Source organism: Musa acuminata, chromosome BXJ1-8 (assembly GCF_036884655.1).
Source record: "Musa acuminata AAA Group cultivar baxijiao chromosome BXJ1-8, Cavendish_Baxijiao_AAA, whole genome shotgun sequence".
NCBI classification, from domain to species: Eukaryota; Viridiplantae; Streptophyta; class Magnoliopsida; order Zingiberales; family Musaceae; genus Musa; species Musa acuminata.
Window position 1 is genome coordinate 6,628,312 of NC_088334.1, and position 26,750 is coordinate 6,655,061.

At 36.7% G+C, this 26,750-nt stretch overlaps 1 protein-coding gene across 3 annotated transcripts in view; it reads left to right on the top strand.

The window, feature by feature from the left end:
- The window catches only part of LOC135587287 (truncated transcription factor CAULIFLOWER A-like), a 45,390-nt gene that overhangs the window by 5,843 nt on the left and 12,797 nt on the right, over nucleotides 1–26,750 (top strand). For 2 of the 3 annotated variants that reach the window (XM_065078524.1, XM_065078522.1), the window contains exons 2-3: nucleotides 23,867–23,971; nucleotides 25,837–25,915. In XM_065078524.1, the coding sequence (XP_064934596.1) occupies nucleotides 23,867–23,971; nucleotides 25,837–25,915 (184 nt within the window). The remainder of the gene's footprint in view (nucleotides 1–23,866; nucleotides 23,972–25,836; nucleotides 25,916–26,750) is intronic. The other variant, XM_065078523.1, reaches the window with a different exon arrangement.

Sequence of the window (26,750 nt, forward strand, 5' to 3'; positions counted from 1 at the left end):
TGATATGACAATGGAGTACAAGCCTTGAAAGGCAAATGTCATGGCCGATGCATTGAGTCGAAAAGTGGAGCATGTGAATGTCGTACAATTGGAGCACAGAGGCCAAGCAAGTCAGTTGCACTCCAACTTCCTTTCCAAGATCATGGATGGTTTGTATAGTGATCCCCAAATAGTTATCCTGATGCAGCTCATCCAAGAAGGCAAGGCACGATGATTTTGGATCCAGGAGGGACTCGTTTGCACAAAAGGAAATATGGTTTATGTTTCTTGAGTGGACAATTTGAGGTGTGAACTCTTAAGAGAGTGTCATGATTTCCTTTGGGCTGGACACCTAGGCATTCACAGAATGTTGGCTCTCGTGGAGAGGGCCTTCTATTGGTCGAAGATGGGGACTGATGTGGAGGAATATGTTCGAACGTGCATTATTTGCCAATAAGACAAGGCGTAGCAGCGGAAGCCGGTGGGACTATTGGAGCCATTGCCCGTACTAGAAAAGTCGTGGGAGAGCATTTCATTGGACCTCATATCAAGGTTACCACTAGTAGGGAGACTCGAATTAATACTCGTGGTAGTCAATCGATTTTCAAAGTATGTAACTTTCATTGCTGCTTCCCTACACTGTTCAGCAGAGGAAGCGGCCAAGCTGATGATGAAGGATGTGATGAAGTATCAGGGAGTCCTGCATAATATCATCAGTGATCGAGACGCTCGGTTCTTGGGATGATTCTGGACCAAGCTATTCAAATTGTTGGGGTCCAAGTTATACTTCTCCACAAGCCTCCACCCTTAGACGAATGGCCAAACCGAGAGGATAAACTCACTCCTAAAGCAATATCTTCGGCACTACGTGAGTGCTAACCAACGAGATTGGGTGAAGTTGTTGGATATTGCCCAATTCTCCTACAACTTGCAGCAGAGCTCTGCGTTAAACAAGAGCCCCTTCGAGATCATTACAGGATAACAATCGTCAACTCCTCACACCATGGCAATCGGGTATACTGGGAGTAGTCCGTCAGCCTACCACTTCGCAAAGGAGTGGCACCAAAATGCAGATATTGTGCGGGCTTACTTGGAGAAGGCGGCAAAAAGGATAAAGAAGTGGGCAGACTTGGGAAGGCGATCGCAAAAGTTCAAGGTCGGCGATTTGGTGCTAGTAAAGCTCCAACCAGCATCACTCCAATTCTTTAGGAACAAAGTACACAAAGGATTGGTGCGCAAGAATGAAGGGCCCTTCCCAATTATTAGTATGGTGGGCAACGTCTCCTACAAGTTGCAACTGCCGGCATGGTTCAAAATTCATAACGTTCTTCACACCAGTAATCTAAAAGCCTACCACTTGGATCCGCAAGATGCTTCCCGAAGTGTTCCAACTCGGTTACCCCCCACCAGAGTCTCCTACGAGAAGCGAGTTGAAACTATTTTAGCAGATCGCAAGATAAAGCTACCCAATGGAGCTGAGCAAACCAAGTACTTGGTGAAGTGGCGAAAGCTTCCTCGAATTGAAGCCAGTTGGGAGCCCGAAGATGCCTTGCGACATGAAGAAACAATTATCAACAACTACCAACAAGCGTCAACGAGGGCGTCAACAGGTTGAGTGGGGAAGAATGTCACGAACGGTTGTCGTGCACCCGTAACAACTCCGTTCAACGAACCTTTCGTCGCTCTAATCTACATGTACAACTACTTGGCAGCATGTTTTGGTTTGGTTTTAGGTCCTTTTGCTTGTAAAAATGTAAGTTCAAACAAGTTGCAGCGCTACAGTGCTATCGCTCGTCGAACCAAGCAAAACAGCCCCAAAACAACTTCGTTTTCACGTGCCACAGGCTGATTTCGGCAGCCCGCTACTGCACGCGAAACGTCAGCCATCTCAGCACCCTGTTACCACCCGGGTGGCACAGGGCTGGATGGAGCTTCGGTATAGTGTCGGGCGATGAATACTCTTTTGCAAGTTCGCACATTACCTTGACGGGAACTTGTTGTCGCGCCCGACACCTGGTGAGCAGCTGTTTGTGGACTTGCAGTTGTTCATTCAACCTTCTAAAGTCTTTATTTTCCCCCTCTCTCTCTTTTCTTTTGTGCGCGCAAGGTGCTCGCTGAATTTCTTGTAAAGCTTCCTCTTTTCGCGAGACGTCAGAACTTGTCCCTCGCTCGTTCTTCGAACTAATCAACTTTCTCTTTTTACAGGTCCTTCGGGACCTGCGAGAGGTTGCAAGTGGGCTGATCTTTGCAGATGCAAATCGCAAGGGCGAAGCGCGACTTAGGCAATGCAAGCTAAGTTCACATCTTTGCCGCAAGGGTGCCTCACGCCTTAAGCAATTCCAGCTAAGGCCGTGACAAGAGGGAGATTAAAGTATTATCGATAGTGGAAAGTGAGGAAAGAGAAAGCAACGATGTCGAAGGAAGCTATAGATGACAATAGCAACAGCAAAGGATTCAACTTAAGACAATCACGACTGCGGAGGAATCTATGAACTACAGTAAAGGTAGTGGCAGAAATTTCAGAGGGCATCCGTCAGTGACGAAGGAATCTATGATCCTCTCCCTTAATGGTGAAAGGAAATGCAAACAGAGCAATGACAGAAGGACGCCATGGGTTTTTGCTAGGCCGTCAAACTAGTCCACCTACGATAGAGGAAGGCTTGGTCCATTGCATCTACGGCGGCGACAGTAGGAGAAAGCATTGACGGCGAAGGCAGCGGCAGAAAATGTCGATGGCGGAGGTAGAAGCAGCACCAAGGTTGGCTCGAGGTCACGCAGGCGTGCAAGGGTGGCTTTTGTGAGTAAGAAACTGTTTAGTAGGTTTAATCGAACCAACTAACCACTGGTTGCTCGCTCGAGGCGCGTAGCGCCTGGGTTTATGTTAGTGCCCAAGCGACGCCTCATTGAAGAGTGTCGCCTGGTCCACCCATGAGGCACTCAAAGCCTTGTCTCGCCTCGCCCAAGCGCTTGGCGAGCATTTGAACGTCTATTTAAATCACTAATTTGTATCACTTACCATATTACCAAAGAAAGAAAAAAAGTTAAATTTAGAATGTTATTGGGAAGTTTTGATTAATGATGCTTTATACTGGTGAAAATAAATGCTAGTGAAAGATCTTTGTAAATAGGAAAATCTTTTTGTCATAGTTGAAATGACCCTAATGTCTCCAAAAATGATAGATGCAGTAATTAATTGGTTAGTCATTAGTATGTTTATTTTTTTCGTATATTTGGAGTGTTTTTAAAAGATTGGTTCAACATAAAAAGAGAAATTTATTTTTGTTATAATTAGTTAATGTAATTTTGTACATCTTAAATAAGCATCATTGGTTAATCAAAATAAATTTGTTTTTAATTATCATTGGTTAATGAGATATCAAAATTTCAACATAAAAAGCTTTGACATTTGAATGATCATGTACATTTAATGTAATAAATATATCTTTATTTTTTTAAAAAATTCATAGTGAGATATCATGTGAGATGGATCATGTACATCTTTAAGTTTAAAAAAAAATTCATAGTGAGTTATCATGTGAGACGTGAGGCTGGAATCTTTTTACATAGGACTGCCTACTAGAGTTGGAGCAAGTTTGATGTTTATTGCATTTTTTTTTTACATCATTTAATGGTTTTTCTTCATATTATTAATCTCAGTTGAATCCTTTGACCTCCTTTGGTTTCAAGGAGATCTTCTGTGCTGGAGTTATAAGTTACATTGGATATCAAAGCTTTCAGTGGTCAATCATGGAGATTGATATGAGGTTTTATATAATATAGGCTTTCATTATCAGTTGTAAGACTAAGATAAAGACTTCCATTTTGTTTTTCAATCATAAGCGAAGCATAAGAAGTAGGAGTAGATTTTTTGGTGAATATAATGAATTGTAACATATCTTATGCACTTTCACAATATATTAAAAAAGTAAAGTCAAAAGATATTTAGAAAGATATGACTTACGTGGTAACTTCTTAAAAGGTAAAAGTCATCACTGAATGAACTTGCTATTGGATGTTGCCAAATGTGCCGCCTCCAAAAATGATGCTGATTTTGGCTATACTATTAGCATCTGTACCAACAGTTTTCCTTAATCAATAAAGTAGACTCTCATATGAGTAAACTTTATTACGGTGCAATCAGGGTTATTAATTTTATACTACAATGGTGTATCGAGCTTTGCTCGATATAGTACGATATGACGTATCAAATGGTATGCCTAAAATAGGCATAAAATCTATTACAAATATTTAAAAAATAAAAAAATCAAGATAAAATTTTAAATTAAAATTAAATATATTTAGTATATTTTTAGTAAAATTAATATAAATTATGTAAAAATAGTATCACATATTGTTTTGGAGTTTTGAGGAGTCTTATGCAAAGTTCATAATTTCGATCTGTTTCGTATCGTTCTTCCTCTTAATCCTCTCAAATTAACTTTTTAAATTTGATTCAATCTATAAATTATTGCTTTGTTGAGTTTAGAAAAATAAAAATATGAAAATAAGAGAAAGAATGTGAGAGAAAAAAGAGTTTGAAGGAGTTTGAGAGTGAATAAAATGGATTGAAATAGGAGGAAGGAAAGTGTTTAAAACCCCTTGAAGAGGCTTCAAACGATTAAAATTGATCGTTGGAACACTATTATCATTCAGTGGAGCACGGTTGATTTTAACCGTTATCGTCTAGTAGAACCCTGTATCGCTCGATAAGGGGCCAGATGCGGTTCGCATGTCCATCTACCGGTGGATTGATACATATTATCCATACCCAATGGTATGGTATGGTATTGTAAACCTTGGGGATAACAAGATAAACATGATCTAGAGGCCTCTGATGATGATTTAATACCTTCATCATCATAAACATCAAGTATATTTGTTTTGATAGGTTGTGATATTTATCCCACTAGCATGTCATTTGAAAATATCATCCCTGTTTTGGTAGATTGAAAGTACTTGGGGTTGTCCAATGTGGAAATAATAAGTGACAACATGACATCCTTCTTAGGTTCCTGTTAGGATCAATATGACACTAAGAGGGAGAGTGAATTAGTGCTTACGAAAAATTACGTTGGTTTAAAACTTCGTACGATGAAAAATGATATCGGAAATATGTTAACTCGAAAACACGTTCGTAAGTGTAGTTAAAGTAAGAAATCATTTTGCAATATGAATGAAAAGCATAAATAGAAATGCAAACTAAATTTATAGTGGTTTGGTCGTCGTGACGTACATCTACTCTCAATTCCTCTTCACTCGAGGCCACCGACTTCCACTACCGATCTTCTTTCAATGAGCAAAGATCAACTACCCTCCTTTTACACTCTTTCTCCTTTTCACAGGTTCAGGAGATAACCTTTACGCCCCTCAACGTAACACTTACACACCTCCCTTAGAACAACCTCTAAGCTTAAGGAGGAGAAAACTCAATCTTTTCAACACATTTACAACTTAGAATTCTTTCCCCTTTCTACTTAATTCTTTTATCTCCATGCAGGAATAACTGAGGTATTCATAGACCCCAAATGACTTAAAAAAGGAGCCAAAAAATGTCTCATCCCGGGTTTCCCGGGTCCTGACAGTGCCATCGTTTGTGTTAGGCGGTACTATCGCCTGCAACACTAACACTAGGCGGTACCATTGCCCGGACTGACGATATCACCACTTGACACAGTTTGGGAGATTTTGTCTGAGTGGTACCATCGCGTGACACTAAGTGGTACCACCGTCCAATCTGGTGGTGTTATCGCTTGACATAGTCTCGGAGACCATTGTTAGGACTCTAGCTAGGAGAGTCCTAATTGATAGGGACATTCATATAAAACCTACCTAAGCCGACCCCTATTAAAGAGTTGAAGAGGCTGGCTAGGGTCAGGAGGTTGTTTCTTAGAGATGAATTAGAAGTTGTAAAGGAATAAGAATCTTGAGTAGAAGTCCTATTAGGAGTTGGTTAGAAGTACGAGTCTTGAGTAGGAGTCTTATTAGGAGTTAGGGTTTAGAAACCCTATAAATAGCCATGTATTCCTCCTCTTTTAACAAGCAATAGATGAATATTTTCTGCAGCCTTTGAGCAGCAACTTGGAGGGAGGAACCCCTTTAGAGTTCCAAGGAGGCCGATCCCCTAAAGAGATCAACCCCAAGTTTAGAATATGCAAGGGTTCTAACAACCGTGTCTTGGAGACTGAGCCTCTGGCGGTGCCACCACTTGACCTAACTTTTGGATCATTGAATGGGTCTTTCTCTTGGCCCAAAACAACCCCATTTTAGGCCTAATTGGTCCATAATTGAGTTGGCTTAATTACATTCTAAACCAACCCAATTAGAATTAAAAATACTTCGATCTAGACAATTATTACAAAGTATTAATCATATGTTGTCCGATATGCCATTGGTTTATTCGGTGCTTCATCCGATCATTCGACGCATCATCCTCTCCTTTAACATATTGCCTAATCGACTTGTTATCTTCCCGCAACATTCGATCTCCTTGGCGCAATGTTCGATCTTCTTGGCCCGATGCTCGAACTCATGACATGAAACCTTCTATCGACACGTTGATCGATGATCCGACCCAACATCCAATCTCTTGACATGTTCCACTTCGACCTAACATTCATTCTTCCTACTTTAATTATCTCTTCATGATTGAAGCTAGTCCTGTATCACTCAAAATGCAGATTATATTATAAATGCTATCAATTGGTTTTGATCATCAAAATTCGAGATTCAACAATTCCTTGATCCTATAATGGCTTCGGGATGATGATGTTTGAAGAAGAGAACTTTGGTGAGATTTTAGATGGTCAAAGGAGTATCTTAAATTACATAGGTGATATTTCCCCTTAATTTCTTTGGAGAAATAAATAGTAACCAATTAAGAGTTTAGAGAAACTTCCCTTGGCCAATACAAGGAGTGCATGAGGTGCCAAGGGCTTAAACCGGCCAAAATAGGAAATATTTTCTAATATAATTCCATTAGGATTTGAACTAGCCAAACCTCAAGTTGTTGCATTAGCCTTAGATTATCACACTGAAGAATCCAACTAGGGCATAAGGGTACTTCAACGAGAGAATATTTTAAATATTTTTATTTTATATACTATTAAAATTGAGACTAAGTTGAATTGAACTAGGAGAAGAAAAAGAGAAGGGAGTTAGTAGTCGATAAAAATACAAGTGTATAAACTTTTGGATGCTCTTGAACCATTCTCACTTTTTAAATTAATAAATTATGATCTCCTTCAAACTAAAACACTTACTAAAGGTGACATTTTGACATCATGACAAATCTCATATTTTTATCATTCATTTAAATTATGCTTTAAAATTTTGGCCATTGGTTTTATTTAGCAAGAGTAGATTTTGACACACCTAATGTATAGTGATAACTATACAGTCCTTACTTTTGAGGTGCAAATCAATCTCAAATCTGATATGGTTGTCAAGGTTTATTGTTTTGCATTAACCAAGTGCATTGGTCCAGCAATATTTCTTGTCTAGTATACCTTGTGTCAATACTAGCATGTACTGGTAATTTAAATAGTCAACTAAAATCAGTTGAAGCAAGAAAAACAAAATCATATTTCAAGGTCAGTTATTCTCATTTCTTGGTATATAAAATTAAAATTAAATAAGAGTAAATAATATCTAAACCATAAATGAACAAAAAATAAAAATTATAATTCTTATTTTTTGGATTTTTCAAGGAAGAACTTTATACCAGACAAGCATCTTTGTTGCCCAATCTTAATCACATACAAAAAAAAAAAGAGTTGAAGATTTGAATTAGGCATAGAAACTTTAAGATCTAAGTAAAATAAACTAATCCCAATAGTTTATTTTGCTTGAATATATACATGTTTCTATATATATATATATATATATATATATATATATATATATATATACCACGGTAAGTGGTAGAGTTGAGATGACAACATTAATATATACATAACCTCTTGAAAAAAAAGTTCGATTAATTTTGTAGCATAAGAAACGTTACAAAGTTATACTATGAGACAAGGTTTGTCGTACCAAATAGTACCACTCAGTATGAGTGATATATACCAATTCGACAAGGGATTGGTACGCTCGATACCACTTGATACGTATGGTACATAATGGTCCGATAAGAGATTGATACATAGACCGTCCTTTATCGGGCAGTCCCATTATATGACCCGTATCAGGCAAATACAAGGTTTGTCCATATCGATAACAGATGGATTTTGACCTTTACCGTTTCAGGACTCGGATTGCCATATTTCAAATTATCAATTTAATCGTTGAATTATAGGAAAGAATTTTTAAACCCTTTCATCCACCACATCATCCGCCCAGGGTGCAAAGGTAAAGGGAAAGAGGAAGGCAATAACATCAATTCTCTTCTTAATTGGAGAACATCCAAGGGAGTGCCTATGCTATGAAGGAAGAGTTGCTGGGGTTATCCCAAGAGCTGGACTTGGGTGAAGGCTCTAAATTCCGAGTATAAATTATCCATAGGTTTCAAGAAGGGTTTGAAAAGGTTGGGGTTGGCCTCTTATAAATTTGGGTACTTGATTGCTTTAACGCTTTTTAAAGCGAGATACCTTGGATTGGAGCTTGAGAAGGATCCGTTTATTGACTGCCCTAAGGATCGAGACGTTTAAATGGAAAGCCAAGCAACTTTCTATGACAACCCTAACTCTTTGCCCGGTGCTTAATGATGTCTCTTTTTCTTATCTTTTTGTAGATCGAGTTCACTTGTAGGGGCCTGATCTGTCTACTGTAATCTTCTTTTCCTTTGAAAAAAACACTTTCTCTCAACTCCCCCCAAGGGATTTTATGGATAAAACTTTTTAAGTTTGGAGATATGCCATGTTCTTAGTAATGTTCTTCCTTCTATTATACCGAGGCAATATGTTCCGTCTCGGATGACTTCGATGACCCGATAGGGCCCTTCCCAGTTCAATGCTAACTTTCCTCGAGATCAAGTGGGGTCATAGATCTCGGCTTTGCGTAGCACCTAGTCCCCTAGTCGAATGCCTTGAGGGCGAACACCTTGATCGTTGAGCTTGGTCATCGCCTTCTTATATCTCAAAATCCGTAGATGTGCAACGGCTCTAACCTCATTCATCAGATTGAGCCTGGCTTGAAGTCTAGCCTCGGAAGTTTATTGGTCAAAAATTTTTGACACAAAGCATTGGGAAGATTACCTCGGGTGGTAAGTACCATAGGCTAGACTGAAGGTTGATTCTCTTGAGTATGTCTCTGGTGTCATTCAGGCTTCATAGCTTCCCTCTATTTGACTCACGACTAGCTGAGAGCCATTGAACACCGTTAATTCTTGAACTTGGAGTTCTAGTGTGAGCCGGAATCTTGAGAGAAGTGCTTCATATTTGGCCTCGTTATTAGAGATCTTGATCCGGAATTTGAGGGTCTATTCAAATGTCTGTTAGTCCGGGCCCTTTAGAACGACCCCAGTGTCGCCTCTATGGGAGGTGGTAGAACCATCAACGAATAATGTCTAGGCTATGGGAGCAAGGCTATCCTTAGGTGGGCAAGTTAGCTCCGAGATGAAGTTTGCCAGGGCTTAGGCTTTAATGGCAATTCTTGGCACGTATTGAATGTCGAATTTATTGAGTTATATGAACCATTTGAGTAACCTCCTTGCAACATTGAATCGGGATAAAAACCTATCGAAGCGGTTGGTCGGTGACGACTTATATAACATGCGCTTGGAAGTAAAGATGAAGCTTTCTTGCTGTAAACACTAATACAAGTGCCATTCATTTAATCGGAGGGTACCGTTCTTCGGGTCCATTCAAGATGTGGTTGACATAATATATGGGCTTTTGTCTTCTCGTACTGTCTTGAACTAAGGCGGAGCTGACAACCAGATCAGTAGTGACCTCCCTGCAACGTCAAATTGGGATGAAAACCTATCGAAGCGGTTGGTCGGTGATGACTTGTATAACATGCGCTTGGAAGTAAAGACGATTGGTACTTTAGTTTTTCGAAAGTCTCCTGGCATTCCCGAGAACACAGGAAACCTTTTGATTTTTTAGGAGCTCGGAAGAAAGGTTGGCACTTGTCTTCGGCTCGAGATAAGAATCGGCTCAAAGCTACCATTCGTCCTGTCGGTCATTGGACATCTTTTATCATTGAGGTGGATGCATTTTTAATATGGATTGTACTTTTTTAGGATGTATGTCTATCCCTCTCTAATGAATGACAAATCTCAAACAAAATTTCGAGTGTACTTCGAAAGCATGTTTGGTTGGAATAAGATGCATGTTGTATCTCTTGAGGATTGGAAAGGTCTTTGCCAAGTCAACTAGGTGCGAATAAGTTGTTTTGCTTTTGACTATCGTGTCATCCATATATGCTTTGATATTCCTCCTGATCTGGTGCTTAAAGATTTTGTTTACCATCCTTTGGTACGTTGCTCCCGTGTTCTTCAAACTAAATGGCATGACTTGGTAGTAATATATCTCTCGATCAATGGTGAAAGAGGTGTGCTCTTAATCAATGGTGCCATCCTTATCTGGTCGTATCCTGAGAATGCATCCATGAAGGTGAGGAGCTCATGACCCAAGGTGGTGTCCACCAATTGATCCACTCAATGGAGTGGATATCTTTTGGACATACTTTGTTAAGATCGATGTAGTCAATGCACATCTTTCATTTTCCATTAGACTTCTTAATTAGTACAATATTGGCGAGCTACTACGGGTATTGTACGTCAGTAATGAACCCTTCTCCCAGTAGTTTATAGATTTCATTACTAATAACTTGTTATCATTCAAGGGCAAAATTTCGAGGCTTTTGCTTGATTGGTCGAACTTTGGCATTCTCTTAGAGAAAGCTGATGAATTGCACTTTCTTCTCATCTGGTAACATTGAGCTTGTCTTGATGACCCGATAGAGTTCCGTTGGTTTGTGGTGCGAAAGGGGTTTAGCCAAATCTCTTGGGTCTTTAAGTGGCGTCTTGGGCTAGATTTTCTTGGGTAAAGAGATAGCCATGAGGTTGCACTATCGGAACTCTCTTGGGTTGCTTCTTAATTCGCCGACCTTGATATTGGTCGAGAATTTCATTATCATGTGATAGGTTGAAATGACTACATATAGCCTGTTTTGTGTAATCCTATAATGGCATTATACACCGAGGGAGTATTGACTACAATAAACTTGGTTTTTATTATCTTTTAGCATGGTTCCGTTCTAAAAGTGACGTGTAGGTTCACGATCTCGAGGGGGGAGATTGAGTCGCCCGTGAATCTCTTCATTAAGGAAGTCATGAGGGTAAGATCATTATTTGTGTCTTAACTTTTGAAAGACATCAAAGTAGAGAATACCATAACTGCTAGAGCATCATCATGATTTAGATCAAGGCATTCTATCTCCTCCTCTCTAAAGGTTATTAGCTGGTCACTTATGGTTCAAGGACATTTGTCGATGATTGTTCGGGCATATGCTTTGCGACCCGAGATGCTGTCTCCTTTGGAGGTTGAGCCATCGACAATAATGTCTATTTGCCTTTCAATCGGCCCCTAAGGTAGAGGGTGACGGTTCTCAACACTTTCGGATGAACCGACCGAGGTGCCCTTATCGTATGAGTTCCTCAATATATTCCTTCAGGTCGTGACAATCTTCAGTGTCATGGTTGCAATCATAGTGGAAGCAATAATATTTGGCTTTGCTTCTTTTTACGAGTAGAGTTCTCATTGGCTGAGGGTCTATGAGTAAACTTTCTCTTTTATATACATGATTACTTCTGTCCTGGTTAGGTTCAATGGGGTTAGCTCAGATATTGGTTGAGACAGATCAGACTATTCACCTCTCCTTCGTCGTGATGTTTGGTCGTTCATCTTTGTCTTTTGCGAGGTTTCCCATGCTTGTTCTAAAATATAACATCGGTGATGATGTACTGGTGGGAATTGTTTCTTCCTATATATTCTAAATGAACAAGGATCAGTCCGACATAGAACCGACCTATCCCTCTCTCTAAATTAGTAGAAGCTAGGATGCATTTCCTCTAAGCGTCGGTCCATTTGTTATACTCAGATTTTTAGGGAGTCAATCTTTGAGTCATTAGAGTGGGTCTCAAACCCTAATCAGAGCTAAAAGGTGGCAGTGACGCCTGCCAAGTTCTATGGGTAAGGAACAACGAGCTTTCTCAGTTGATGGTTTAATGGGTCGTGGATGAGTAAGGGGAGCTAGTAGCCCATTTGAGGAAAGGCATATGAGGAAAGATGTCTTGAGTTGCAGGCAATATTTTATCCAAATGTCCGAGGATAGGATCGACCCTAGGATGCTCTTGCATCATCGAGCCCTCCTTTCACCAAAATATTAGAGAAATTTATCGTTGATGTCTGTATCAACATGACGTGGCCCTGATCCGAGTGTGATAAGCTGCCCGGGTTATGTAGGATCTTTCCAGCCTTGTTCCTCTACAAAGACCAAGGTCGGGGAGGTCCTCCCAAGTCGATCCCTCCGACATTCAAGTTAGTGATCTTGTCCCTTTTTCTCTTCCTTTTGGAAGTTGCGAGTGTCTTTTTATATTAACCTCTAGAGAAAGATGAGTACCCCATGTAGATCTCGTGGTGGGGGTAGTTTGTAACCAACCCGAACTATCCCTAAATCTTCTTGGTAACTAATGGACCGAGCTAACCCCTGATCTTTTTGAAACATTCCTATGGATATTTCACAAGGGAGATTGATCTAAAATTGATCTGAAACATCCTTTAATCTTTCTAAAATATTTTTACGGATATTTCATAGAAGAGTTAATTTGTAATTGATTTGAATTACCTTTTGGTCTTCTTGGGGAGACAGCTTAGTAGTTCGATGGCTCGGAATTTTGGTGGCTCGGAGATTTCCTAGGCCACTTTTTTAGACATTGATTCTTATGGATAAGAGAACATTGGTCCTGATATGGTGTTGGCATAATAAATGATGGTTAGCTGATCTTATATTCCCTATCAAATGTAATTAAAAAATTACTAAATACCAATTTACATTTGAAATGTGCGTTAGGCCCTCAATGCATATTTCAAATATGTTCTGAAACATCCTCTTAGCATCTATATCAAATATGATTTAAAAAAATTTATCAAATACCAATTCATATTTAAAATATGCATTTCAAAGCCTTAATGCACATTTCAAACATGTTTCTAAATACAACCATTGAATGTTAAATATATCTAATAAATAATACAATAATTAAAGTTTTTAAAAATAAATTTTCATCTGAATCAATCCTAAATCCCTTGATCCATACAATTTATTTTTAAGCATAAAGCCTCAATCCTCATAGTTCTATAAGAAATTTTAAACATATATATTGAAGAATAATCATAATCCAAACCTAATTGTATGAAATTAACTTAAATTTAGGTTTGAAAAAGAAACTTGAATCTAGGTTGGGATTTACCTTGATTTGGAAAAAAAATTCAAATTTTGATATTAAATTTAATCCTCCTATAAATTAACATATCTAAATAATTAAATGTTTTGATAGAGAATGAGAGAGAGGAAGTGAGAAGGGAGCTTATACGGGTTATGTATAGCCAGCCAACACGGTCTAAATAACTAGTATGGTAATACTAATACTAGTCAATTGCCAGCCCTTATTAGGTCTGGGTGAGGCTTAAGGAAGAGAGAGATAATCAATAGAGAATTATAACAAAGCATCTATTTGTTGAATAATGATTCTAATAATAATAATTATTATTAAATTATAAGTCCTAACTATTTAAAGTTGGTTTATATGTACCTTTTATCATCGAGATCCATAAAATGTCATATGTTTAATTAAGTTTAAAATATTTAAAATTTTATTTAAAATTTTTAATAAAATATGTTTAGATCTTCCTTTTTTCTCTTCTCGTACCATTGACATTGATCATTTTACCTCTAGTTAAATAATAATTTTATTATCATATATTAAATAATAATTTTATTAAAATCTGTTTTAACGTCATGTGTTGTATATTAATTCCATATATCAAAATTAACTATCCTTGAAAATCAAACCTTTCAAGAGTCAATACTATCATTTACCTAAAAGATTAGAGGAGAGAATTTTTAAAAGATAACTTTGTTTTTGTTGTAATTAGTCAAACTTATTAAGACCCTCGTTAACACACGGATCGTCAAAGAGAATTTTTGAAAGATAAATTTGTTTTTGTTGTAATTAGACAAACTTATTAAGACCCTCGTTAACACACAGAGACCGTCAAGGAGAATTTTTGAAAGATAACTTTGTTTTTGTTGTAATTAGTCAAACTTATTAAGACCCTCGTTAACACACAGGGACCATCAACCGATGAGTCGGATTGATTGGTTCATTGTCTAAAATGTGTCCCTTTTTATGACTCATCCTGGGTGACATGGTGAGCAAGCATTGCGAGAAGGACGAAGGAATCTGTAGGGAGAGGCGGTTCGCCGGGAGCGGCTTAATCTTCAAGCGGTAAAGCTTGGTTTAGGATCTAGGTGGTACTCTCTACTGGGTAGCCTATTAGCCATGCCTCTAGGCTACGCCGACAACCCTATACAACAGGCCTGCGCTGGGAGTGTCTCGACTCGATCCTTTCGATGTTCAAGTCTGGAAAATGAAGAGGAAGGAAGACAACAATATTAATAGCATAAACGAGTGAGTAAAGAGTTTGTTTTGCCTGCTTGCCTCGGGACTTGGCTTTTATACCTGGGTGTTGGGTGGAGCAAACAGGTCTCTGCTACGACCCCTCTTGCCATGCATGGTGGAGGCATTTAATGCAGGCGGCTTGTTGGTGTGTGCCCTCACGTACGACTCTTGGGGACTATCGAGGTGAGGCCTCTGGTTTGTCTTCCTTCTTTAGGTCAAGCAGGGCGTGATCCCTTCATCGTTCGTCTAAAAGGGAAGGCTGGTGAAGCTGGACCTTCTTGCCGACCATTAATGCGGAGTCAAGTTCTCTTTCCCAACTACAGGATCGGTAAGGAGTGGGTTTCCTGTAAGGATTGAAATTTTGTACCGTACCGAAGTTTCGAGCTTTGCTCGATACGATACAATACAGTGTACCGAGCAGCATACCTAATTTAAACGTAAAATCCTCTGAAAATATCTGAAAATAAAAAAAAAGTTAGGATAAGATTTTTAAGTTAGAAGTAAATATAGTAATAATATAAGTTTAGTAAAATCAATGTAAATTAGGTAAGAATAGTATCATATAAGTTTAGCAAAATCAATGTAAATAAGGTAAGAATAGTATCACTTATCTTGTTTAGACTTTGAGGAATAGTTTTGTGCAAAGTTCGTATTTCGATCTATTACGGATTGTCCTTATGTAAATATTGAAATATCTACATAAAAATCATTTAAATTGTTAGATTATTTTGTTACAATATAAATTTTAAAGTTTAAATAAATTAAATAATCATATATGTAGATATACCTGATTATTGATTCTACCACCAAAACGAACGACGGGCTTCCACGGGTGATGGATCGGGATCCTCGATCCTATACATCTGCATATCAATATGATATGTTTGTTGGACTCAATCATGAAATTGATCGCATGACATAGTTTATTGATATACCATATGTCATTGGTGCATTAATGTGGTGATGATCGTAAGTTGATTGTCATGAATCACATTTGTCCGAGGCGACTATTGAGGCATATATTGGTGAATGTCAGAGATTCATCTTTCGCCACTGATCTGTTACTCTGTATCATACTATTGCTCGTAGAAGTATGACCAACTATCACTGTATTGCTATTGGCTGTATGATTCTCCATAATACGACGGTTGTGAATATGATGATCTATATCTACATCATGTAAGCTCTGTCACATCTATTCAAATTTATCCACTTCCTTTCGCTTTCCCTTCCCCCTCCACACATAAACTTGATTAGTACCTTATCGAGTTCCTTGATCTAAATCTTGGGTGGCATGTGTAAAATATTGCTCCTTGGTCCATGTACCACCCTTAAGTTGTGTAGATAAGACCAATGATTGTCCGGTATCGCTGTTTTCATCCGTGGAGGCACTGTTGTCCATGTTGCTGTCATGTCTTTAGACCGAGCGAGTTGCTGAATGTAATTATGAAGGTGTTTTGTCACCTTACTCGTTTCTTTCTAATGATGCGGCTGATGCTACTACCTTTCCCTTTGTCTTTGCACGCTGGACGGACAACTGTGACCGTGGGTGTCTATAGTTTCTCGAGCAGTTTGACTCAATGTTATTTGACTCCTACCACCACGTTGTGATCGAGGGGGATTTTTCACCTATTGGGGTTGTGTTTCCTCTTTTTCTATTATCTCGGTGATAAAACATAAAGGACGTTGAGGATCTCCCACCTAATTAAGCAGAGGATCCTCTTAGTTCTCTGCCACTTCGACCCTCTCTAACATCGGCTCTGAATCTTCGTTATAGAATTAGACGTTGATGGGTTCAATATCTGGTTCCTCTGGCTCCTTATTCAGCTTAGTACATCGTAACCTTGGTCGATGTTATAATGAACATATATCAGTTTCTCTAACTGTCTATATGAGAGTTTGTTGTGGACCTTTATGTGAATCAATGCAAACATTGACTAATTACGTTCGCAACCACTAGTCGTCTATATAAGTACACGAACGAAAACCTTTCTTAAATGTGGTGCATCCTCTCTAAATTGTAGCTATCACTTGACTGTAAAAAGATATAAATAAGATTTTATTAACATAATAAATAATTAATATCAAATATAATTGATAGTCAATATGTGTAACTTTTCCTTACTAGGATCCATAGTGTAACGACATGATACAGCTACAATATCGGAGAATAAACGAGCTATTTCTAGAAATAACCGACCCTCTATAAGAGTATCGGCTGTATCAGTAGTGTTTGGCAAGAGCCGATATATAACATTTCATAGTGCCATTAGTAAATTATTTTGCGTTCCGAGAGCATACTGATATTGAATTATTAGGTTTAGATAATACGCTGCAAGACATAATTTTGTTAGTATGATTTTTTATTATATAAGAAATAATAAATTAAATTATTCTGAATATGAATTTACCTGCATTATGGATATCTTGATCCATATGAACTTCAGTCCGACGATCAATGATCCGTACATATTAGTCGACCTTAAAATCATCTTTAAATGCTTTCTTGACATCCTCTCTTGTTGAAACAATATATATTTAAGATACTTGTTTATATCAACCTTATGGAGAATAATATAAAGTGGTTTCACACCTTTTATGATTTTAGCCTAGTCTCTCAAAATCTAGAGGAAAGAATGGACTTTTCTATCTTCTTTCCATCGCTCAATCTCGAATATCTGGAATTAGATCACTCTTGTAAAGTGATCATTATCTTTAAGTCATGCCTTTTTTGCTATAATGACTTTATGCAATAAAATTAGTAGGTAACCGAGTGACTCCAGGTCGGAGTATCTCACCGTTTATATACTTTTGTATGAAAGCATGGGCTCAATAATATTTATATATAAACTTTGTAATTGATTGTGCTCGAACTACACGCATCCAGCGTACCAATATTGTTTAGCATTAAATCTATGCAATAAGCTATATATGGAGTCTAAAATAATATCTTTTTTCCATCAATTACAAACTGACCTTCTTGATATTTGTTCCATTGGCGGTTACTATTTGGATATCATATTATGGTTCGATCTCCTTTATTTTAGTGTCCATCAAGCTCTAAATATATCCTGTATCTTGGATATTTTCAAAAGCATTAGCTAACTTATAAAACGCTTTCTGTTGTAATAAATAAGAAAGTTGATGATACTCATTTTTGTTGGTCCTATCCAAGTGTCATACGTTAGTATCACCTCATATTCATCCCATTACCTCTCGAAGGATTTGATCCAATCCTTTAATTTTGCTAACTTCTTATCTAAGTACACGTCGTGAATCTCCCTCGGTGTTGGAGGTTGGATCCCCATGCCAGACTTTGAATAGATAAGACCATACTATGATAATATGGACCTTGGGCTGTGTTGGTTGGAATCTTGTGGAAGTTGAACTATTTTGAAATTGTTTTCTTAATATCTCATTTTTTTCTTGTGTATATATCATCAATCCATGTCTATTTCGTTATTTGTGGGGGATAGGCTTGCGGATTAATATCAACAATATTTAGTGTAGACATCTTACCAAGACCTCATATAAAATCACAAAGTTCACCAGACCACATGTTACTAGTTTTGCCTAATTGAGGAGGAGCAGTTGGTTGACTCATGCTAGCCGACCTTTGGATTCCACCACCACTGCCATGCTCCTCATCCAAGTACACGCCGTGAATCTCCCTCGGTGTTGGAGGTTGGATCCCCATGCTAGACTTTGAATAGATAAGATCATACTCTGATAATATGGACTTTAGGCTGTGTTGGTTGGAATCTTATGGAAATTGAACTATTTTGAAATTATTTTCCTAATATTTCACTTTTTCTTTTGTGTATACATCATCAATCTGTGTTTATTTCACTATTTGTGGGGGATAGGCTTACGGATCAATATCAATAATATTTGGTGTAGACATCTTACCAAGACGTCACATAAAGCCACGGAGTTTACCAGACCACATGTTACTAGTTTTGCCTAATTGAGGAGGAGCAGTTGGCTGCCTCATGCTAGCCGACTTTTGAATTCCACTACCACTGCCATGCTCCTCATCTAAGTACACGCCGTGAATCTCTCTTGGTGTTGGAGGTTGGATCCCCATGCTAGACTTTGAATAGATAAGATCATATTCTGATAATATGGACCTTGGGCTGTGTTGGCTGGAATCTTGTGGAAGTTAAACTATTTTAAAATTATTTTTCTAATATTTCACTTTTTTCTTTTGTGTATACAATCTGTGTCTATTTCGCTATTTGTGGGGAATAGGCTTGTGGATCAATATCAATAATATTTGGTGTAAGCATCTTACCAAGACCTCACATAAAACCACGGAGTTCACCAGACCACATGTTACTAGTTTTGCCTAACTGAGGAGGAGCAGTTGGCTGCCTCATGCTAGCCGACCTTTGGATTCCACTACCACTGCCATGCTCCAATTATCGATGCCTCATTATTTCATCGACCATATACTGCTGCATCCAATGATGCACGAATCTCAATTGTAAGATCTGAGTCGACTTCATCGTCATAGCCCACATATTTATTATAAATTGGTTCCTGCGTAGTCCTATAATATTCTTCCTCAACTCTTGCCTTCTTTTTTAATGTATCTTCCTTTGCTTGTTATAGCTTGCTTTGAAATAATTTACGGATCTCTATCGGAACCTTCTTGCATTTTATAACATCAGGATACCCACCGACCAAATACATCTTCACTTGAATTATTCCTCCACCCTTGTCAATGTAGTCACAATAAATACATTGTTAATGATAACGATTATCATCTATTTTTCGAGCATAAACCTATGCATCATCATATGGTTGTCCTTTGGTGTCATGATCCTATCAAATTTAAATCAAATGTTATAAAATATAAATATATTAAATTTACCTAATATCGATCAAAAATCACTAATTGTAATATTAAATAATTTTATTAAAACATAACTAATATTATTTTATCATCATAAACATGTGAAACACATAAAAGAAATATTAAATATGTAATTTTGATTCAATATAGGTCAAATTATAATAAAATCATCATTAGATATACTAATCATATGATTAATATAATTAATTATCCACTAATTACTTACCCTAATATATATTAAAGACATTGAATTGACCTAAAATCGATCAAATTTTAATTAAATTATCATTAAAATAACTAATCATAGTATTAAACTACTTTAATAAAATCTAACTAAATCTATTTTACCATCATAAATATATGAAACACATAAAAATATATTAAATATATAATTTTAATCTAATATACATCAAATTATGATGAAATCATCGTTAAATAAACTAATCATATAATTAACATAATTAATTACTTCTCTTTCAACACTATAAATATGTCAAACACCTTAATATGTATTAAAAATATTGAATTGATTCAAAATCGATCATATTTCGATTAAATCATCATTAAAATCATTAATTACAGTGTTAAATAACTTTAATAACATGTAATTAAACCTATTTTACCATTATAAATATCTTATAATATTTAATATACATAAAATATAAATATTTAACTAATTAAGTGTCTAATTTCGAAGTAATCAATATTAAACATACTAATCATAATATTAAAAATCTTAATTACTCTAATTAGAAAATTAGAATGCATGTCTCTTAATTAAAACATTTTTCTTAATCTTTCCTAATTAGCTTTGATTCAATTCACAAATCGTTGTTTGTAAAATTTAGGAGAGTGAAAATATGAGAAAAATGAGTTTGAGGTAGTTTAAGATAGTATGAGAGTGAAATAGGGGAGAAGATATGTTTAAAAATCTATGAGAAAAGGCTCCAATGGTCACTGTTACAAATCAGTAACGATTGAAGTCGATTTCGATTGTTACTGAGCTGTGCTAAGTGGTAACGATCGAAATCGACCATTACCGAGTTATGTCGAGCGGTAACGGTCGAAATTTTGACCATTATCGCTCGATATACCTCCGTATCGTCCGATACGAGACGTTATTGAGCATTCCGCTCGGTAACGAGCAATCTGCGTACTAGTGTGCTATCAGACCAGTACGTACCACTCGTACCGAATGGTATTATTCGAAATTAAAAAACTTAATCTCATGGGCCCATTTCGAGAAGCTGGGGCAAGCAACGTGACCTCCTATTGGCAGTCATAGGGAGTAGGTGGTACCCGAGCTTTTGCTTAGGTATTGCTTACGTGGCGAGGGAAGTTGGGGAATGTCAGGATTATCCCTATCAACCCTAAATTTATTTTTGTTGCTATCAACACGAGACCTGTGTCATCCAACCAAAATGGGTTTGATCTATTTAAGCATACCGTGAAACCAGGGTTTGCGATTTCGAATCGTACCACTTGATACGGGCGGTACAAATCGATCCACCCATATAGGGTGGTACGAATCAGTCCACCCATTAACTGGTATGCGGACCGCGCACTAACGGGCGGTCTACTCGATAAAGCCCCATATCGGACAATATAAGGTTGTTTCGGGTGGTAATTGTTGATTTCGACTATAATTGCCTGTTACCGGGCGATATCAGCCTGGTTGTGGTGAGGGAAGAAGAAGCATCGAAGGAGAAGGAAGAAGAAAGAGAGCATTCGAAGAAGAGGGAGAATTGGGAGAACCTAGACGTATCCCGATTCGGCGTCGCTCTCCCTCAACGATCCTGATCCAGAAGGTAATAGCCAAGCGACGGCTAGAGTAACGGAAGAGGCGGTCTCCTTCATCGCCTCGTCTGTGATTCTACAGCTTTTTCTTTGGTGCGTTCTTCGCCGAAGGCTGGAGACGCCTGTACCCTTCGTCGCCTTCTTCATCAAACGCCGCAAATGAGGAGATGAAGGAGACCGTGTTCTTCTACTCGTCTGAGGCCATATATTATTCATATTGTATCGTATCGAGCAAAGCTTGGTATATCGATACGTTATGAAATTTCAATTGGTTGAAACGTATCTTGAATTGTTTAGGGAGGAAGAAGAAAAGGAGAAGGCATGGAGGAGAGGTGTACTAGAGTGGAAGATGGATGGTGGCTCTACTGGCCTCCTTGCAAGCGCAAGGAGCCATGTCCTAGGAAACCTTCATAAAAATTAAAAAAAAAATATCTGCAAAAATCCCAGTCTCATGTATTATCATGCAGGTGAAATGTTCATTCCAATCAAAATTAAGGACTGCATAGAAAATTACATAATACATGAATCTCCATGAATAAATACTAAAAGGGATTAGTAGCTTATAAACGCTTTGTTATAATCAATATGGGCATTATCCTTTACCATAACTTAATGTTTGGCAAAGAACAGTAGGTCAGGTTAGAGTGCCCATCTAAATAATCTTTAGAGCTTACGTGCCTAGGCTACTAGTCTCTTTTGGGATGGCAGGAATAAATACAAGTTGTTGGGTTACATTGACTAGCAGGAGATAATAGAAATTTGCAAGTTGGAAAGGGAAAGCCAAGATATTGTAATTACATGATGTAAGCCTTGCAAATAAATAAGAACTAAGTATTTAGTATTGTTGACAAGGACTATGTTATAGCACCATTGACACGATGAGTGATGAAAGGAGAAATACAAACAAAAAGGAAGGACAACTCTTTGTGCAAATATCGGATCTTTACCATTCTAGAAAAAATAATATCCAAAAAAGAAATTGAAAGTGGCAGAACAAAAAGATCTAAGAAAAGATTTAAAGCTATCTAAGATAGAATAAGAAGCTTACAATTCACAACACTTTTTACTATTAACAACCCTTTACTATTTATAGTCCCAATATTATCAATATTTTCTTTTTTTTTCTCACAACCCCTTATTCCATCCTCGTTGCTATTTATTGTTGTCTAATCCTGCTTGTCGCCCCCTCAATGCCCTTCTCCTATGAGGAGGAAGAATAAGAAGAGGAGGACGTGGAGGAAGAAGAGAAGAGTATTTATGGTCATGTGCAAAGAGATAATTTAAAAATATTAAAAAGTTTTAAAATGAGTGTGAATATTAAAAAAAGATTATAAATAGTAATCTCCTAGAATAATATGAGGAGGAAAGGAGGATAATATCAACTATTAAGTCAAAAAGATACTCAAATTTTCATTAACTAAATTCCTATTAATGACATGTTCCTTAACAAAGACAATTTAATAGGAGAGAAAAGAAACAATAATTATCACATGAACTAATTTTTACTTTTTTCTTAATCATAAAATTTAATACAATATGTAAAAATCTAATATTCATTGCTACTATATTGGTACAAATGAATATACAAACTCCATAGCAATATAAAATAGAGAAAAGGAGAGGAAAATGAGAATATAATGACTTTGGGGGATGAAGAGGAAGAAGTGGAGACGTAGAAGGAAGTATATCGGTAAAAAGTTCAAGAGACAAAATCCTGAATGGGGTGGGAGCATCAATTATGTGGTGGAGCAGAGTAGTAAGAAATAATGATACAAAGGAGGTGTAGGAAATAAGAGAGTAAGCACATTAAAGAGAGAGAGAAAAAGAAAAGATCAGTAAAGAAAAGATAATTGTCACATCTATCTAAAATAAAAAAGAATTGATTTTGATATAAATCAATAACTCTACCGATAGGTCCATGGTCAGGTACAATTTATTTCTAATATGCTTGCTTTCAATATTTTAAAACATGTTTCAATAACATCAATATTGATTTGATACCTATTTATTATCATATTTGTCACACCCAACATTCGTAATTTCATGTATCATATTTGTCAAGGTTTGGATTGGTACCATAGTAGTTCATACCAATATTCTATGTGTTGGTACATCATTCTGTATCAGACTTCAAAAGATCCTAAAAAGAAGATTGAAAAACAAAAAAATTCTCAATGCAAAGACTGTATCTGGTACAAATCCTATATAGTGTAAAACAAAAAAAATTCTCAAAGGAAAACTGTATCATGGTACAAATCCTATATAGTGTATCAAATGATACAGGGCTATAAAATATATTGGGCAATACAAACCCTATACTATGTACCATTTGATTTTCTTAAACCCATGTATCAATTGGTTGTCGAAACTGTAATTATCAACCCGAATGGGATGATATTGTGAACCAGGATCCTATCTGCATGTATCAGGTGTACTTATACCAACTAGTCATGTTATATAGATCCATGTGATACATCATGTTGCTAATAGGATGGTTAAAATAAAAAAAGCATGCAGTTCTTGTGCATTAGGCAGCTTAAAGCCAGCTATATTTCATACTATTCTTGGATAGTCAGAAAGTACTTCCCGATATTTTTTTTAAGTTTGCAAGGTACTACAGCACATATGCAATTGGCAAAGGTTCAGAACAAAACTTTTACCATGTTGGGTGGATGCACAATGAATGCTGATATCCGAATGACTTCCTGGTTTGAATGGTTTTTTTTATTCTTTTGCAGTTTGTTTATCAATTTTTTTTTGTTTCTCTTTTCTTTTTGTTAGTGTTCTCTTTTCTCTTTGATGTCTATTCTATTGTTCTGCACTTATTGTTTCTCTTCTAGTATCATCTTTGCCTGATTTCATTTCTCATCCTGTATAATGAATTCCTAGTGCAGCTGTACAGATTTCCTTCCAGTTGTCTTTAAGAGAAATAGAGATGAGGACGTTCTATGAATGTCTATGTTACAAGAAAAGATTGATTAAAGGTTCACACTGTGAAAAGCTACGGATGTTACAGTGAAGAACAAAAAAATGAATTAACTCCATTTGTGCAGTGGTCTGAAAAGCTAACAAATGCACCGATAAATTTAGATTCAAACATTTTAAATTTTTCTGCCTGACAATTCATGTTATATAAATTTTTTTATATAAACTATCAAGCAATGGTCTAATCTACCAATAAGGGAAGTTTTAATTGACCTAATGGAAACTATAACCTAACTGGAATATTAGCACCGCTTCACCTGATCAAACCTTAAGTGGATACCTAATATGTTTGTTCTAAACTTTGTTTGCTGGTTTTTACTTGATCTATGAGTGTAAAATTTAAATAAATTAAATAATCAATCGATGGATATACTTGATTCTACCATAAAAAAGAATGACAGAATTCCACAGGTGATGAATCAAAGTCTTGAATCTTTTGTATCGGTATATCAATTTGATATGTTTGTCAGACTTAATTCAAATTAATCCCACGATATAATATACACATACACTGTATGTCATTGGTGCATCAATATAGTGATGGTCATAATTTGATCGTCGTGAACCACACGTGTTCAAGGTGACTCCTAAGGTAAGTACAATTGTGCCATGTATTATTGCAAAATATGGAGAGTGCCAGAACTTCTACTTTTGCCACTGATCTATTGCTTCGTATCATAAGATCGCATAGTACTATTTCTTGGAGAAGAATGACTAGGTATCACCGTTGCTCGAAGAAGAATGACCAACTATTATGTCATGCTCCATACTCTGGATCTTGGGTGACATGCTTAAAATATTACTTATCGATCCATGCAACACCTTCAAACTATGTAGATGGGACCATCGACTCTCTAATGTTGCCATCATCATCGATCACAACACTACTATACACATCGCTATCATATCTCAAACCGAGCGAGTTGCTGAATGTGATTGAGAAGTTGCCTATGTACCTTTGATTAGAGAGTTCTTCCTCTAACTTAGGTATTAATCTTCCCTAATTAGCCTCCCAAGTTTGATCTGATTCATAAATCACAGTTTTGTAAAGTTTTAAAAGAGTGCAAATGTGAAAATAAGATAAAAGAAGTGAGTGAAAAAGATATTAAGAGAGTGAAAGGGGTGAAAGAGGAGGAAAGGATTTAAAAACCCTTTTATATGTATCTGACCATTGGAAATGGTCAGATCTAAGCCGTCCATCAGTAACGATCAAAATCTAATTATTATCGATCGATACAGGTCGGTAACGATTAGATTTCGACCAAATATGATCATTACCAAGTAGTACAGACCCGTATCGGATGATACAAAACCTTCTAGTATATATCATTTGGTATAGGTTGGTCCGTATCGATCCCGTATTGCTCATACTGAGGAATATACCATGTACGACGAACCCTATTATATTGGAACAATGTTATTCGTGTAATGAACTGTTGGTCATTGAAATGCTTTAGATATATATCCACCTTAAGATCAAGGATGAGATAGGAGATTATAAACTCACGTCGAGTGTACATGCTGTTATAAATTGTTTCTTGTTTTATCCATTTGTTGAATTGCTGACTGATCATTTACCTTAATCCAGCCTGGAGAAGACTATTGACCGCTACAAGAATTTTATGAAAGAAGATAGATATGTTGGCAAGCATGATGACCCAAAGCAGGTATTATTATATATTTTTATTTGTTACTATCATAAATCTTATTGGTAAGAGTTTTCCTATTCTTCAAGACACAGTTTGCTATGATTAATATAAACTATGTTTTCAAGTGACTTTAGGAATAATTCTATAAAAATTTTGGTTGGAAATACTGGTACAAATAATTGATGTGGCACCTGAGTCTTGGTGGTACTTATCCTAAAAGTTCTAAATAAATTATGGGGACAGATTATGATCTTTTGGTATTTATACTCAAACAACTTAGATTTCAGACTATGGAAATTAAGTTATAGGGGTATTAGCCTGTTACGATGGAACATTAATGAAGAATTGTTTCCATGAGAACAGACAATTCATAATTGATCATTGTTCTCTGATTTGCCCACTTTTGTTGTATGAAAAGAATCTAATCTGACTTGCATAACAATCTGAACTAGATGTTACTAAAATCACACACTCAGCTGTGAATTACCAGGATGATGGTTTTGACAAGGTAGATTCATGGGTCAGCAATCTGGTTTACCTGAAGATCACTGAGATATGGTGATGTTTGGGGCATATGTCAACAAAACATTTTCTGATGATATATATATGTCCTTTTTGTTCATCCTGTCTTTCTTTCTAGTCACATATTTGATTTTTTTTTTGTACATTTCATAATTCGTACAAACTTAAAGCAAAACCTCAATCTGAAGAATGATATATACTGCTTTCCTTATAGTTGGATGCCTCACTTTTCATATAATGAATCTTTTACTATCTATCCATCTACTGATAGATCTTGATACATTCTAACGCCATGTATATCATAAATAGTTCATGTAGTATAAATTTCTAA